Source organism: Notamacropus eugenii, chromosome 4, assembly GCF_028372415.1.
Source record: "Notamacropus eugenii isolate mMacEug1 chromosome 4, mMacEug1.pri_v2, whole genome shotgun sequence".
NCBI lineage: Eukaryota > Metazoa > Chordata > Mammalia > Diprotodontia > Macropodidae > Notamacropus > Notamacropus eugenii.
Window position 1 is genome coordinate 25,824,448 of NC_092875.1, and position 15,473 is coordinate 25,839,920.

Consider the following 15,473-nt stretch of genomic DNA (forward strand, 5'->3'; position numbering starts at 1 on the left):
GCCACCTCTCCCAGAGAGATCAATATTCCCAGGTTCGTGGGCTTTCCACACCCATAAGGAGGAATCTGCCCTCCCCACTGCCAGGAAAATTGGTGGGAAAGGTCATCAGAAAATCCTGGTAGCAATATCGGTTCAGGCTGTCTTCTAAGGGGTACACACCTAACTCAATTGGAGTGGGAAGACACATTCACTTGTTCAGTTGTTTCAGTCATTTCTCACTCTTCATGACTCTATTTGGAGTTTTCTTGGCCAAGATGCTGGAGTGGTTGGCCATTTCCTTCTCCAGCTCACTTTACAGATGAGGAAACTGAGGCAAAGAGGGTTAAATGATTTGCCCACAGCTAATAAGCGTCTGAGGTTGGATTTAAACTCAGATCTTCCTGACTCTAGGCCCAGACACTCTATCCACTGTGCCGTTGACCTGCCTCATGCATGCATAGGGAATGACTGTAAGATAATATTAGGAGCTGGAGGTTTTAGCGAGCTTAGGAGCATTCACACATTCAGAGACGCTGTCCAAAACATGAAGGCTGGGATTTTCAACCTTTCACCTACCTTTATGGATAAAGTGACTCTTGGAAGAATTCATCAGGTGGAAAAAAGACTGACTCTGGGGTCAGAAGTCCTGAGTTCAAATTACACCTATGGTGCTTATTGTGTGACTTCGAGGCAAATAGCTTAAACTCCCTGGTCCCAATTTCCTCTTCTGTAAAATGATCTATGACTTTAAATCACTTTCATCTCTCTGGGCCTCAGTTTCCTCAACTTTAAAATGCCTTAACGGCGACTGACATCCCTTCAAATACTAGACCTATGATCCTTAAGAACTTCCCCTCTCTGACCTGAGTTTGCTCATCTCTAAAATGAGAGGATTGGGCTTCATGGCCCTTGAGGTCTCTTCCAAACCTACTTAGGGTCCAAGCACACCAGAATGAGTGAGAGTAGAGCTAATCCCAATAAAAAGAATCCCCAGAGTTTCAGAGATGAAGTCAGTTAATCAGTCCATCGACAGACATTTTTAAAGTACCTACTATGTGCTGTGAATAACTTACTCTATCTAAGAACGCCAGAATGGGTAAGAGCAGAATTCATCCCAATCTAAAGAGATGGGGTCGGTCAACCTGTCCATAGAGAGACATTTTGAAAGTACCTACTATGTGCCAGGTGCCATACTGAGGATACAGAGAAAGGTATAAGAGTCTCTGTCCTTCAGGCAGAGTTCACAGTCTAAAACTGGAGACAAGAAGCAAATAACGTGCAGAGACAGCCTGTAGATAGGGGACCTCAATGGCTCTCTGGATCTCTCAGTGGTTCTCTGGATCTGAACACCCCAGCAGAGGGGTCATCCAGATGACCCCTTAAAGACCTGCAGAGAGGAGGTGGCCACCATTTCTTAAGTCAGTTCATAATGCTTTTGGATATCTCTATGTGTTAGGAAGCTCTTCCTGGGGCAGAGCCAAGGTGTGCCTCCTGATAACTTATGCAGACCTCAGACTGAGCCCTCAAAGAGACCTTTTTACAGATGAGGAAACTGAGGTCCAGGGAAAGGACTTGCCTAGGGTCATACAGTTATTATGTGTTGGGGATAGGGACTAGACCCATGTTTTCCTTGACATAGAGAAATCCAGATGAGGAAACTCCCTCTGGCAATTCAATTTTGTAACTTATAGTCTTAAAGCAGAGATTCTTAACTTGGGATCTCTCGAGGTTATGTATGACTCAAGGAGTCACTGCATAGATTTCAGGAAATCCATGAACATGAAAAAATGACATCTCTCCCCACCACTAGCTTCTAACTGAAATTCAGCATTTCCTTCATTTATTTGAAAACATGATTCTGAAATGGGGGATCCCCAGTTGCCCAATTGCCAAAAAGGTCCAGAACACAAAAATGGTTAGGAATCCCTGTTTTCAAAGAGTTAAGTTTTAAAAGAGTTAAGTGACTTGCCTAGGGTCACACAGCCAGCATATATCAAGAGGCAGGATGTGAACTCAGTTCCTTCTGATTTTAAGACCAGCTCTCCATCCATTATTCCACATTGCCTCTCATATTAAGAGTTGGAGACATTGTTTTTTTACCTGATGCTAAAAATATATTCCCCGTTTTGATGCCTGGCTTTATAAATAACAGATAACCTCAATGCTAGCCCCTTCCCATCTTGCTTTAACATTCGGTCTGTGCTTTCTGCTACCATTTCCATCTAGCTAAGCAGTATGGGAGGGCAGTCCACTTTTCATTTGTCTTGGGTTCCTACTTAGAACACAGCAAACCAAACAGGACAGAGAGGAGTCTGGGGTACTCACATGTGTGCCTGGGATAGCGAGGGCGAGATCAGACAGTTGTGCACTGGGTTGAAAGGCCTCAGAATAACATCAGGCATCCCTTCAATCCTTCTCACTCTATCATACAAGCTGTGAGGGGAAAAGGCAGAAGCATTGAACTGAATGAAATTCCACTAGGCTTATTCCTTCTACCACCTTGTCCAGTGTTCCTCACTAAAGCACTTCTGTTCATCTAAGGGAGACTAAAGAGGTCTAAAATATAGGCAGAGGGGTGGCTAGGTGGTGTAGTGGGTAGAGCACTGGCTCTGGAGTCAGGAAAACCTGAGTTTTCAAATCCAGCCTCAGATACTTACTAGCAGTGTGACCCTGGGCAAGTCACCTAATCCTGATGGCTTGCCAAACATATATCTAAGCAGAAAACAGTTATCACAGGTGTTTCCTAGTAAACATGTAAAAAACATCACCATGATGTTTAGAAGGGACCTCAGAGGAGGATAGCTAACCTCTTCATTTTACAGAGAGAGGAAACTAAGACCTAACTCCAGTACCTTCCCTCTGTTAATTATTTATTTGTCCTATATGTAGCTTGCTTTGTTTATATTTATTTGTCTCCCCCATTAGATTGTGAGCCCCTTGAGAGCAGAGACTGTCTTTTGTCTCCTTTTGTATCCCCAGTGCTTAACACAATTCTTGGCACATAGTAGGTATTTAATAAATGTTTACTGAATTGAACTGAAGTGACTTTTTCTGGGTCACAGAGACAGAGGAATCAGGATTCAAACCTTTGTCATAGATTTAGAGATGGAAGGAAGCTCAGAATCCATCTCATTCAATGCTACTCCCCTCATTTTACAGATGAGGAAACTGAGACCTAGACAGTAGAAATGACTGGCCCAAGAATACTCAGGTAGGAAGAAGTATGTTAGGTTTTGAACCCAGATCCTGAGACTTCAAATAGATAAACTGGGTTTGGAGTGGCTCTCTTAGGGTTCAGTTAGTAATAATAGTGATATTAATGATAACCAGCATTGACATAGTGTCTACTATGTGCCAGGCCCTACAATTATCTCATTTGAACTGATTTGATTCCGTGATCATGGGGTAAAGTACAGTTCTTTGCCGTCCTGCTCAGTCTGGAATTAGAAAGCTAAGCAACTACTTTGAATAAAGAGTCCAGGGATATTTTTCCTTGACTTCCTTCCCCGTGAACCCCAGAAGCCTTTTGGATGCCTTTCCTTAGCTACTTGAGGACTTTACCAGGGAATAAGTGAAGCCTCAGGCTAACATGGGATTGTAGGTCCTAGGGCTGGAGGGGCCCTGAGAAGTCACCAACTCTTCATTTTACACATGAGGAAACTGAGACCTAGAGTTGCTTGCCCAGGATCATCACACCAGTTGTAAGTGATGGAGTGAGATTCTTTAACTCCAAGTATTTTTTTTTCAATTATACAGAGCTCTCTTAGAACACTGCAGGCTAATGAGGCAAGTGCATTGGAAGACTCTCAATATCTCTTTCCCTCTTTCCTTTCTTCTCATCTCACTTCTTCTCTTCCCTGGAATTTCCTCTTTCCTTAACTCTCCTCTTTTCTTTCCTCTTCTTGTCTTTTGTCATTTCTTTACCTCACTCCTTTTCTCCTCTTTTCTCTTTCTTTATCCCTCCTTTTTAATATCTACTTAATTTAATTTTTTAATTTTTAATTTATTATTTATTTTAACATTCATTTGTTTGAGTTTTCTTTCTCTTCCTCCCACCCTTCCCCCACCCATTGTGAAGGCAAGAAATATGATATCAATTACACATGTGAAATCAAGCAACACATATTTCCATATTAGCCTTGTTGCAAAATAAGCAAGAAAAATAAAGAAAGTGAAAAAATTATGCTTTATTCTGCACCCAGATTCCAATACTCTCTAGGGAGGAGGAGAGCATTTTTCAACATAAACCTTTTGGAACTGTCTTGCACAATGGATTGCTGAGAATAGTTGTTATTCATATTTGATCAAAGAATAATATTGCTGTTACTGTGTACATACAATGTTCTGGTTCTGCTCTCTTCACTTCACATCAGAATTCATACAAGTCTTCCCAGGTTTTTCTGAAATTATCCTATTTTTCATTTCTTATAGCACAATGGAATTCCACCACAGTCATGTAACACGATGTGTTCAGCCATTTCCCAATGGATAGCCATCCCTTCAATGTCCAATTTTGTGCCTCTACAAAAAACTGCTATAAATATTTTTTTATAAATAGGTCATTTCCCCATTTTTTGGATGTCTTTGGAATACAGACCTAGTAGTGGAATTGCTGGACCAAAGGGCATGCCTTTTAGGCATAGCCCCAAATTGCTCTTCAGAATGGTTGGATCAGTTCACAACTCCACCAACAGTGCATTCGTTTTCCATTTTTTCCATATCTCCTCCAATATTTGTCATTTTCTATTTTAAAAATTCCTTGTCATCCCATTTGATGGGTATGAAGTAATACATCAGAGTTGTTTTAATTTGCATTTCTCTAAGCAATAGGGATTTAAAGCATTTTTATATGACTGTAGATAGCTTTGCTTTCTTCTTCTGAAAACTGTCTGTTCATATCCTTTGATCATTTATCAATTGGGGAATGACTCATATTCTTATAACTTTAACTCTCTTCTCTATATATTTGAGAAATGGAGCCTCCTCCTTCTATTTTCTTTCCTCTTCTTTTTCCTCCTCTCATTCTTTCAATGCCTTCTTTCTCCTTTCCCTTCCTCTCCTCACTCTTCTTGTATCCTTATTCCTCCCCTCTCTACCTTCCTCCTCCCTCTCCTAATTCCCCAGAGTTAGTGTCAGAAATAGGATTTAAACCCAATTCTCTTTTGAATTCTTCCCCTTATGTCCTGTGGGGGGGAACTCTTCCTGGCTCATGCCATCCTGCCTGGCTTAATAACTTCTTTTTAAGATTAAACTTTTTACTCTTTTGCTTTTATATTATCTAAATTTCTCCAAGAATCCTTCTCCCTCCCCTTCCTAGAGAGCCATCCCATATAACAAAGAAAAATATTTCAATAAAAGAAAAAGAAAAGGAAAATCAGAAAAACTAATCAATACATTGAAAAAATTTGAAAATACATTGAAAAACTGTGCCCTATTGCACATCTGTGGATCTCTTCCTTATGCAAAGGTATGGGGTGGGTGTATCTTTTCACATCTCTTCTTAGGGGCCAGGTATATTCTGTGTGATTCTGCAATATTCACTTTAGATTATTTTATAGCTTTTTAAAAATTTATATTATTGTCATAATGTACATTTAAAAAAAGTTTACCTCTGTTTACTTCTCTCTGCCTCAATTCATCTCATCTTCCCATACTTTTCTGTAGCCATTACGTTAATCATCTCTTAGAGCAGAGAACATAGCCATTCCCCAATTAATGGGCATCCACTTTGTCTCCCGTTCTTTGCTACCATATAAAGTGCTGCTATGAATATTTGGTAGGTGGGGACTTCCTTCTTATCAATGACCTCTTTGGGATACATGCCTAGTGGTGAGATCTCTGGGCACAAGGTTCTGGGCATTTTAATCACTATATTTTCATGATTCTGAATTGCCTTCCACTGTTGCTCCACCAACAATGCTCTAATATGCCTCTCTTCCCACAATCCCCTCAGTATTGACTATTCCTATCTTTTGACATTTGTGATAACTTTCTTAGTTGACTTCTAGTGGTTTATGCTCCTAGGAATTTTTTTTTCCAAATTAGGAAAAGGTCCTCCCTGTTGACTTCTCCCTTTTTCCCCCTTCCTATTTTTTCTCTTTTCTTTCCCTTCCTTCCTCCCTCTCGCCTTTTCCCTTCCTTCCTTCCTTCCTTCCTTCCTTCCTTCCTTCCTTCCTTCCTTCCTTCCTTCCTTCCTTCCTTCCTTCCTTCTTTCCTTCCTTTCTTAATTTTCTTTCTTTTTCTTTTCTTTTTTCTCTCCTTCCTTTTTTCTTCCTTTCTCTTCTTCCTTTCTTTCCTGTCTTCCTTTTCCATGATTCCATTGGTGATGAGAACTAGAAAACTTTCTCTATCAAAGTAGATTGATACCAGCTTAGCTTAGCATCTTACAGTCTTAGAGCGCTGCCAGAGGTATTGAGAGGTTAAGTGAATTGCCCAGCATCACACAGCCTCGCGAGTCAGAGGTGAGAAAGCTGCTTTTGTGGACCTCTAAGAACTATAGAATCAAGTATTATTGTTGTTGGCATCATTGTTTTCATCATCAAGGACATTCTCAATGCCCAGCATAAAACCCAAGAAAGGCATTATTGACGATGTGATTATTTTCCCAAGAGGGGCACTTGCTCTTTTGTTTCCCTTGGCAGGCTGCTGATCTTCTATTGAGCATTAATATACAATTCATCCACTAGGGTGTGGCCAGGGAGACAGTGTAGTGTCTAAGAGCTCTGGCTTTGGCAGCCCCAGCTCCCAGATTCTGGCCCTGGATCTGCTGTTACCTGATTGTGTGTCCTTGAATCAGGCATTTGCTTCTCTGGGTTTTAGTTTTCTCGTCAGTCAAATGAAGGAGCTGGATTAGACGGTGTCTAAAGGCCCTTTCCACCCTGGCATCTTCTGATTCTAGGAATGGCCAACACCTGAATAGTTCTAGTGAGATTTGATATTTCCATGGAACTTTAAGTTTTTTATTGGAGCCTCAGAGCAACCCTGTAAGAGCTATTATTTATCCATTTTATGGATGTGAAAACTGAGACCCAGAAAGGTGAAGTCATTTTCTTGGTGTTACAGTAGCTGTCAGAGGTGGTATCTGAACCTAGAATCAGCCTGATTCTGAGTCAAGTCCTCCATCCAATAATAATAGTATAATTATAATATACAGTATTTATATAACACTTCAAGGTTTGCCAAATTCTTTATAATTGACTATCTTATTTTATCCTCACAACAAACCTGGGAAATAGGTACTGTTATCGTTATCATCATATTACAGATAAGGAAACTGAGGCAGACAGTAGTAACTTACCCAGGGTCACACCACTAGTAAATGTCAGCAGCTGGATTCAAACTCAGCTCTTCCTGACCCCAAGTCTAGCATTCCGTCTATGGCACCACCTACCTGCCACACACTATAACAAAAATGCTGATAACTTGGGTTATTCATATATTTGTATAACAGTATAAAGTTTGAATTCGGAGAAGGAAATGGCAAACCACTCCAATATCTCTTCCAAGAAAACCTCAAATGGGGTCATGAGGAGTTGGACATGACTGAAAAATGACTGATCAATGACAGTAAAATCTGAAAAGTGTTTTACCTATGTAGAGAGGACGCAGTGTGGAAAGGTGGAGGGAGAGAGGGCTCGCTGACTCTGGGGCCAGATGGCCTGATTCTCACTACCTAGGCAAATTGCCCTTGCCTTCCTCCTCTATAAAATGAGAGGATTGGTCCTGCTAATCTCTGAGATTCTGTATTGATCTCTGATCTCATTTGAGCCTCTCTCTAAGAGCGTGAAGTACAACCATAGGCACTATTAGTCCTGTTTTACAGATGAGGAAACTGAGGTTCAGAAAAACGCCAGATGAAAAATGCTCAGAACAAGGCAGCTAGGGTTAAAGGTGGGGACGGGAGGGGGATTGGATCAGCTTCTCGTCACTTTTGGGACTACAATACCGGAGTGTGATCAATATCCCCCTAAGTGGAATTCACCGATGCTGAAACTGATGAGACTTTAAAGGAAGCCACAGGACTTCAGTCTGAACCACGGGCCTGAAAGTGGATGCTTGTTCTCCATTCTGGGATTAAAGACCCCATCTGAACACACACAGTGTTACTCTCAAATCTATTAGAGAGAGGGGAGAGGATCTGCAGTTCGGCACCTGCGTCCTAGCCCATTTATCTCAGCTTCTGCGAGGAAGGAGAAGCATTAGTTCTCTTTCTCTCTATCTTCAGAGAAATGAAAGTCAGGAACTTGATATCATTAAGTAGCTAGGGATCAGCGAGCTGCATCCACTCTGGGGCTCCTCTGCAGGATGCTGGCTTCATTTTCAGGACCCGGGCAGTGATGGTGAGCCCCTACCCTGCAGGGCAGCATCCCGGGGCCCCTCCATCATCAAAGGGGAATCTGCTCGAGAGGCATTTGGGCTAAAGAGGTCATGGTGGGCTCTGCACTGATGATGTCTCTCCCTTAATGATCACTCTGGACTCTGATGGCCTCGGTCTCTACAGCCTCAGGCAGAGCGCAATGTGCTTTGTCAATCTCTATCTGACCCGCACAGTGGATCTGTTTCCTGGCAACTTTTGGCTGTTGTTACATTGCTTTCTTTGATTGACTTTGGAAGGCTTTAAACTCTGTCCTGTACATTACCCTTGATCTCTGGCCAAGCCAGACTCAGAAGGTACCAAGGTGTGTGTGTGTGTGTGTGTGTGTGTGTGTGTGTGTGTGTGTGTGTGTGTGTGTGTGTGTGTGTGTGTGTGTGTGTGTTATGATAGAAGAAGCAGTTGGATGATATAACAACAATGGACAATTCTTATCATTTTACAGTTTGCAAAGAACTAAGGATCAGAGCTGGATCATTTGGTCCAATCCCCCTCATTTTACAGTGAAATAAGTGATTTGCCCAAGGTCACACAGATAGTGTCAGGGGTAAGATTTGAACTCAGATGGCAGAATTGGCACTCTTTCCAGACACAGTCTTATTAAAGCATTCTATCAATATAGTGAAGTGGAAACTACAGGTATTAAGTGGCCCATTTCACATTACTGAATAGGGAGTAGAACTGGTTAGTTCAACTGATCATTTGATTTCCTACCCCATACCAGATGATGACATCACAGGTTTTAGCTCTTTTCCCATTTGAGATCTTGGGTGATACTGTGTTCCAGTGTCCTTATTTCTAAAATGAGGGAATTGGACTAGATGACCAGCAAGGTCCCATCCAATTTTAAATCTCTGCTCCTCTGGACTTGTAAGCCAGAGATAATTGGTATAAGGGAAAGATGGTAGTTTTGGGGCTCATGGACCTTGGATTCCTCTCCATGCTTATATTCACTAAGTCCCCTTCTACAACTCATTTAACTTCTAAGTGCTTCAGTTTCCTCATTTGTAAAATGAGACTTCATGGCCTCTAAGGTTCTTTCCTTATCTAAATATAGGATTAAATGAACTTTAGTACCTTAAGTGATGGGTCAAGACTACCATGGAGTGATTATAAGACAGGCAGAAGATAGAATAATTGGACAGCTATCTGGGGCACACATCACAAAATGTGCCTATGGCAAACAGCACCAAAAGCTTCTTCAATTCATGTTTTAAAGACAAATTCAGCTGGGGCAGGGAGAGAGGAACTCAGATTTAGGGATAGAAAGCTCAGATCAAGAAGGGATCTTGGACAACAGCCCCATTGAGGATCCCAGGACCCCAGCAGGTTACTGCAGGGTGAACAGGACCTGACTAAGAAAGAGCTCACACCTGGGGTGACACTATGGGGAAGGGAAGGAATCAAGCTTTGCCAATTAGGGGCTAAACTCAATTCTTTCTACCTACCTAAGGAGTCTAGGTGAACTTTCTGGTGGGGAACCTCTTTGTCCCCTCTTTGTTCTGACTCTGACCCTAACCAAGTCGTGTCTGCCTAATGATTTTAATCCTCAGTGGTGTAACTGATTATTTTCCCAAGAGGTATTGGAATAACAGAGTCAGCTAGATGGTTCAGTGGATAGAGCACTGGGCCTGGAGTCAGGAAGACTTGAGTTCAAATTCAGCCTCAGATACTTACTAGCTGTATGACCCTGGGCAAGTCACTTAACCCCTGTTTGCTTCAGTTAATCATCTATAAAATGGGGACACATTGGGGAAAGAAATGCAACCACTCCAGTGTCTTTGCCAAGAAAACCCCATGGTCTATGTCCATGGGATCACAAAAAGTCAGACATGACCAAATGCCCCAACAACACATTGAAGGAGCCCCCTTTGAGATCATTAGTGCCAATGTCACAGGATCTGCCTACTTCAGGCTGGCATCGCTGGTTTCAGGAGTGGGTAGTGTTGCTGGTTGAAACTTATTCCTCTCTTCCTCTTCTCTCTTTTTATCCATCAAGGCCTTCTTCCTCATGGCGTTCTCTGCCCTCAAAATGTCGAAATATCCCTGGCCCATCTTCACTGACCGCATCAAGTAGCTGTGTGTGGGGAGAAGGAAAAAGGGAATGTGAAAATGGAAGACGGGGGTGGTAGAAACTATGGCATCATCCCAATGGAAAAGGAGCCCCAGACTTGGTGTCTGGAAGCCTGGGTTGGAAGCTGGTTGTATAGTCATGGGCCTCAGTTTCCCTCTCTGTAAAATAGGGATAACAATCCCTCTCCTCTTTTCAAAGTCCTCCTTAAGTTGAATGTGTTAGAGAATCCCAGGGCTTTGTCTTTGGACCGAACACCCTTAGGACTTCTAGCCTTCCCATCCACCCTCCTGTGTGTGTTGCCTTCCCACCATTAGAACATTAGTCCCTTACAAGTAGGGACTGTCTTGATTCTTCTACCCCAGGACTTGACATGGTGGGTGCTTGGAACAGAGTTAAGTGCTTAACAAATGTTTTTTTCATTCATTCATTGAGCATAGTGTTTTGCTATTGTGAGGACACCAGGTGAGGGGTTTCCATGGCTCTCTATGAAGGGTAGAATGGGGTGCGGCTTGTCCTTGTCATCCTTCTTCCATTCTGTTCCTTATACCCTGCCTTGTCAGCCAGCTGGAAGGGGGATTAGAGACCCTCTGGTCCAGCCTCTTCCTTCTATAGATTGCAGGATGGCAGGAATTTATAGCTGGAAAGTGATCACAAAGCATCTAGTCTAATTCCCCTGCCCCTCCATTTTACAGATGGAGAAAGTGAGGCTTAGAAAGGTTACAGGATGCATCTGAGGTGACACATTGGTGGGATTTGAACTCAGGTCTTCCTGATTCTAGCATTCCACCTATTTTGTTATACTGATTCCCTGTGAGGGGGACTAAGGCCCAGAGAGGCTATTTGGTGTGTTTCAGGTCACACAGCAAGCAGAAGAAACTGGAATTTGAATCCTAGTCCACTATTCCAAATCCATCCTGCCTTTCCCTGGGCCTGGCACTCCCCCACTCCCAGATGTTGGTCCCTTATCCTATTCTGGAAGGGTCTTATTCACAGTTGGCCGTTTGGAGTTTGGAAATTGATCCAATGGTAAACTAATTTCCACTAAGACACTGTGATATTAACTAATAGTGATTCAAGGGGCTATTCCTCAGAAAGGCATTTTTGTTTTTAATAGGGATCCCATAAGGACTTTGTTGCTAAGTAGTTTACCAGTGGTGTCTGACTCTCCTTGAACCCATTTGGGATTTTCTTGGCAAAGACACTGGAGTGGCTCACCATTTCCTTCTCCAGTTCATCTGACAGATGAAGAAGCTGAGGCAAACTGGGTGAAATGACTTGTCCAGGGTCACCCAGCTAGAAAGTACCCGAGGCTGGGTTTGAACTCAGCTCCTCCTGACCCTAGGGCCAGTGTTCTATCTGTTGTGCTTTCCGAGATTACTTTCCATTTACTTTATATTCCTTTTATTTGTATCGAGTTATTTACATGTTGCTCCCTCACTAGACCATGAGAACCCTAGGGGTAGGGACTGGTTTTGCCTTTCATTGTATCCCTAGCAGCCAGCACATAGTAGGCACTCAACTGATGCTTGCTAACTGACTTAATGGGGAAAGGATAGATGTCTTCAGTATTTGAAGGGCTAACATGAGTAAGAGACCTGATCAACTTGAAAGTGCCATACAGTGGGAAAAGAATCAGATGTTCTTGCTGAACTTATATGTCAAGGGTCCTGAGTTCAACTCCCAGCTTTGCTACTTATTCCCTATGAGACTTAGAGCAAGCCACTTTAGCTGAGCCTCAGTACCCTCATGTATAAAAGGAAGGAGATAGACTCAGTGGCCGCTATGGTATCTTTCGGATTGTAGTTTCTGATTTTATGACCCCTTAGGATACTTTCTCTCACACTGAACATAAATCTCAGCAAAAGATTTGTTATAGTTATACAAAATAGGGGGCAGCTTGATGATAGACTGGATAGAGTGCTGGGTCTGGAGTCAGGAAGGTTCACTTTCCTGAGTTCAAAGCCAGCCTCTGGCACTTACTACTGAATGAGATATTTGTAAAGTGTTGGCCACAATGCCTGGCACATAGTTGGTACCATATAAATGCTTATTTCTTTCCCTCCCCCTTACTAGCTGTAAGACCCTGGGCAAGTCGCTTGACCCTGTTTGCCTCAGTTTCCTCATCTGTAAAATGAAATAGACAAGGAAATGACAACCACTCCAGTATCTCCACCGAGAAAACCCCAAATGGGGTCATGGAGAGTCAGATGTGACTGAACACAACAACAACATGTTTATGATGCTAGATTTGGAAACCTGTAGCCCTGGGTTCCAGTTCTGCTGCCTCAGATGCCTTCTAGCTACATGACCCAGGGTATGTCTCTGAGCCTCAGTTTCCCCATCCCATCCAACCCTTTCATTTTACAGAAGAGGAAACTGGGACCAAGTGGCTTGTGTTAGGATCACAAGGGAGTACCAGGGAGTTGAATTCTACTGGGACTCCATGTCAAAACACACATACACACTCATACACTCACACACACAAGCACACATCCACACAGTCACACACACACACTTACACACACACATAAAATCACACACTGATACACACACTCACACACACAAACACATATTCTCACATTCATACTCACACACCCACACAAGTACACACACAAACTCACACATTCATACACACAAACACACACTCACACACTCATACTCATATACCCAGACATACACACAATTTCACACACACAAACATTCACACACACACTCACCCATTCACACACTCACACACACATTCATATACATGCACACATACACACACTCTCTCTGTCTCTGGCTTTGTCTCTCTTTCCCTCCCTGTTTTGCCCTCTGGGACCAAGCTGAACAAGTCTTGTCCCTCTCTCCATGTAACAGCCCTTCTGACACACAAGGGTGTCCATCATCTCATCCCCAGTAAAGCATCTTAATTCCATGCCATGTATCTCTGGTTGCTAAGAGGCCATTCTGGCTAGATGTCAGAGGACACTTCGTTAACAAGAGGAGCTGTCCTGGCAGGTGACTAGCCGCCTCAGGAGGTGGTAGGCTTTCCCTCCCTGAAGGTGTCAAGGAGAACCTTGGCTGTCCCGGGTATATTGTAGCGGGCATTCTTGCTCAGACGTGGGGTAGTGTCTGGGGTCCTTCTACTTCTGAGATTCTGTGACTCAAGGGTCCTTAATGCATCAGAAACCTTATACTAGTAGAAAAGGCCCCTTGGTGGCAGCAAACCTCCCCTCCATCCTCTGCTCAGCCCAGTTTTTCCAGCTCAGCCAGCACATGGTTAGCAAAGCATTGAGATCCTTTCCCATTGTCTTCCTCCCCCACTCCCCACACCAAAGCTCTCCCCACTACTCAGTAACGGTTTCTACCACATCTTCAGCTCTCACATGGGTCATGGGGTCACCGGCTGCCTTGAGTTGATTGGCACAGCCTGGCAGGTAATGGCCTGGAGCTACCTGTTAGCTGCTAAATTCTATTTGCTGTCACTTCAGTATACTTTCAGTCAGAGGAAGGTTGTCAGTGAAGGCTGTCAGGGCTGGGGAGACGAGAGGAAGGGCATTCCAGTCTTGGGGAGAAGAGGGAGGAATGCTCACCCGTCTACGGATAATGACAGAAGTGACAGAGGGAGAGAAGTAGCGAGAGAGCCAAGAAGCCTCATGGCCTCTGAGCAGCAGGGAAGTGGGAATGAATTCCACTCAGATAGAAGCATCTGTCCTCTAGACTAGGGTGGAATCTTCTTGTCCCCTGGTGGACTGAGGATTAAGTCATCCCAAACCTACCCAGATGAAGCAACTGGTTTGGTTTCTTGAATTGTTCATTTCCAGGGCAATAGCATCATTTCCACCCCCTTCCCTTTTTTTCTCCCATTTTAAAAAGAGGTGGAGAGAAGAATTAAAAATGAGTGTCAATGGAAGGCAATGGAAAGATGCATGGTGGGAATGAACAGACTGTCACACAGGATCCATGAAAAGGCAAAGAAGCAGCAAAAGAAACCCCCCTTGCCTCTCCTGAGAATGTAAAACAAGAAGAAAACAGTTAATAATGGACACTTAGCTTGGTGAGGGATGACAGGTGGACAGCCAAGTAGTTTCATGATGAGAAATTGAGGATGGCTTCTAGCATATGAGGTGGATCTCCCAAGATGCATTTATGGAGAACAAGGAAAAAGATACCTAGTTTGGGGATGGCTGGGTCAGCTGAGATCTGCTGTGTGGCCTTGGTCATCTTGGGGATGGCAAACAGAGAGTGTTTTTCAATCACTACTTTCCAAGTGTCTTGCCGAAATAATCACATCTCCGTGACTTGCTGTTGAACTAGTGATTAGGAAGATGGGGGAATCTGAAAATTTGGTGGGTCTTGGACCATGATGGTGGACTCAGGTGGCACTGTGGCTCTCTCCTTTAGATATTCTGATTTTAGGTTCCTCAGAAGGGTATGAATGCTTGGTCTCTCCTACAACTAGGGTGTCTGGGAGCTTTCTGAACACTCCAGTATGTATAGAGAGATCCTGGTTGCTTGCCCACTCTTCCAGGGGGTACTGAAAGGTTTTCCTGATGTTGCCAGGGCAGATTATAAAAGCCTAATGTTTTTAAAGGGCAATATGGTTCTGGGCTCAGAGTCAGTAGAGGTTTGGGTTCAAATCCAGTCTCAGACACAAGTCACTTTAGGTCACTGCCACCATGCTCAAAGTTCTTTTATAAGAGAGTGTAATGAGAGATGAATAATGGGTTGGACTATAATTTCTATGCAGATGGCCCCCAGATCTAGATATCCAGTCACAGGCTCCTGAGCTTGAGTCCTGCATCACTAATCACATACTAGATATTTCAAATTGGACATGTCAGAGACATCTTAAACTCAAACATGTCTTAAATTTATTATTCAGTCATTTTCAGTCACGTCCAACTCTTCATGACTCCATTTGGGGTTTTCTTGGGAAAGATACCAGAGGGCTTTGACATTTTCTCCTCCAGCTCATTTGACAGATGAGGAAACTGAGGGAAATAGGGTTAAGTGACTTGCCCAGGGTCACACAGCTGGATCTGAGGCTGGATTTGAACTCAGGAA

The 15,473-nt window shown here is 43.2% G+C and overlaps 1 protein-coding gene across 2 annotated transcripts in view; it reads right to left on the reverse strand.

The window, feature by feature from the left end:
• The window catches only part of CCDC60 (coiled-coil domain containing 60), a 208,319-nt gene that overhangs the window by 62,011 nt on the left and 130,835 nt on the right, over positions 1 to 15,473 (reverse strand). For both annotated transcript variants that reach the window (XM_072600299.1, XM_072600300.1), the window contains 2 exons: positions 10,260 to 10,427; positions 2,305 to 2,412 (listed from right to left, as the gene is read on the reverse strand). In XM_072600299.1, the coding sequence (XP_072456400.1) occupies positions 2,305 to 2,412; positions 10,260 to 10,427 (276 nt within the window). The remainder of the gene's footprint in view (positions 1 to 2,304; positions 2,413 to 10,259; positions 10,428 to 15,473) is intronic.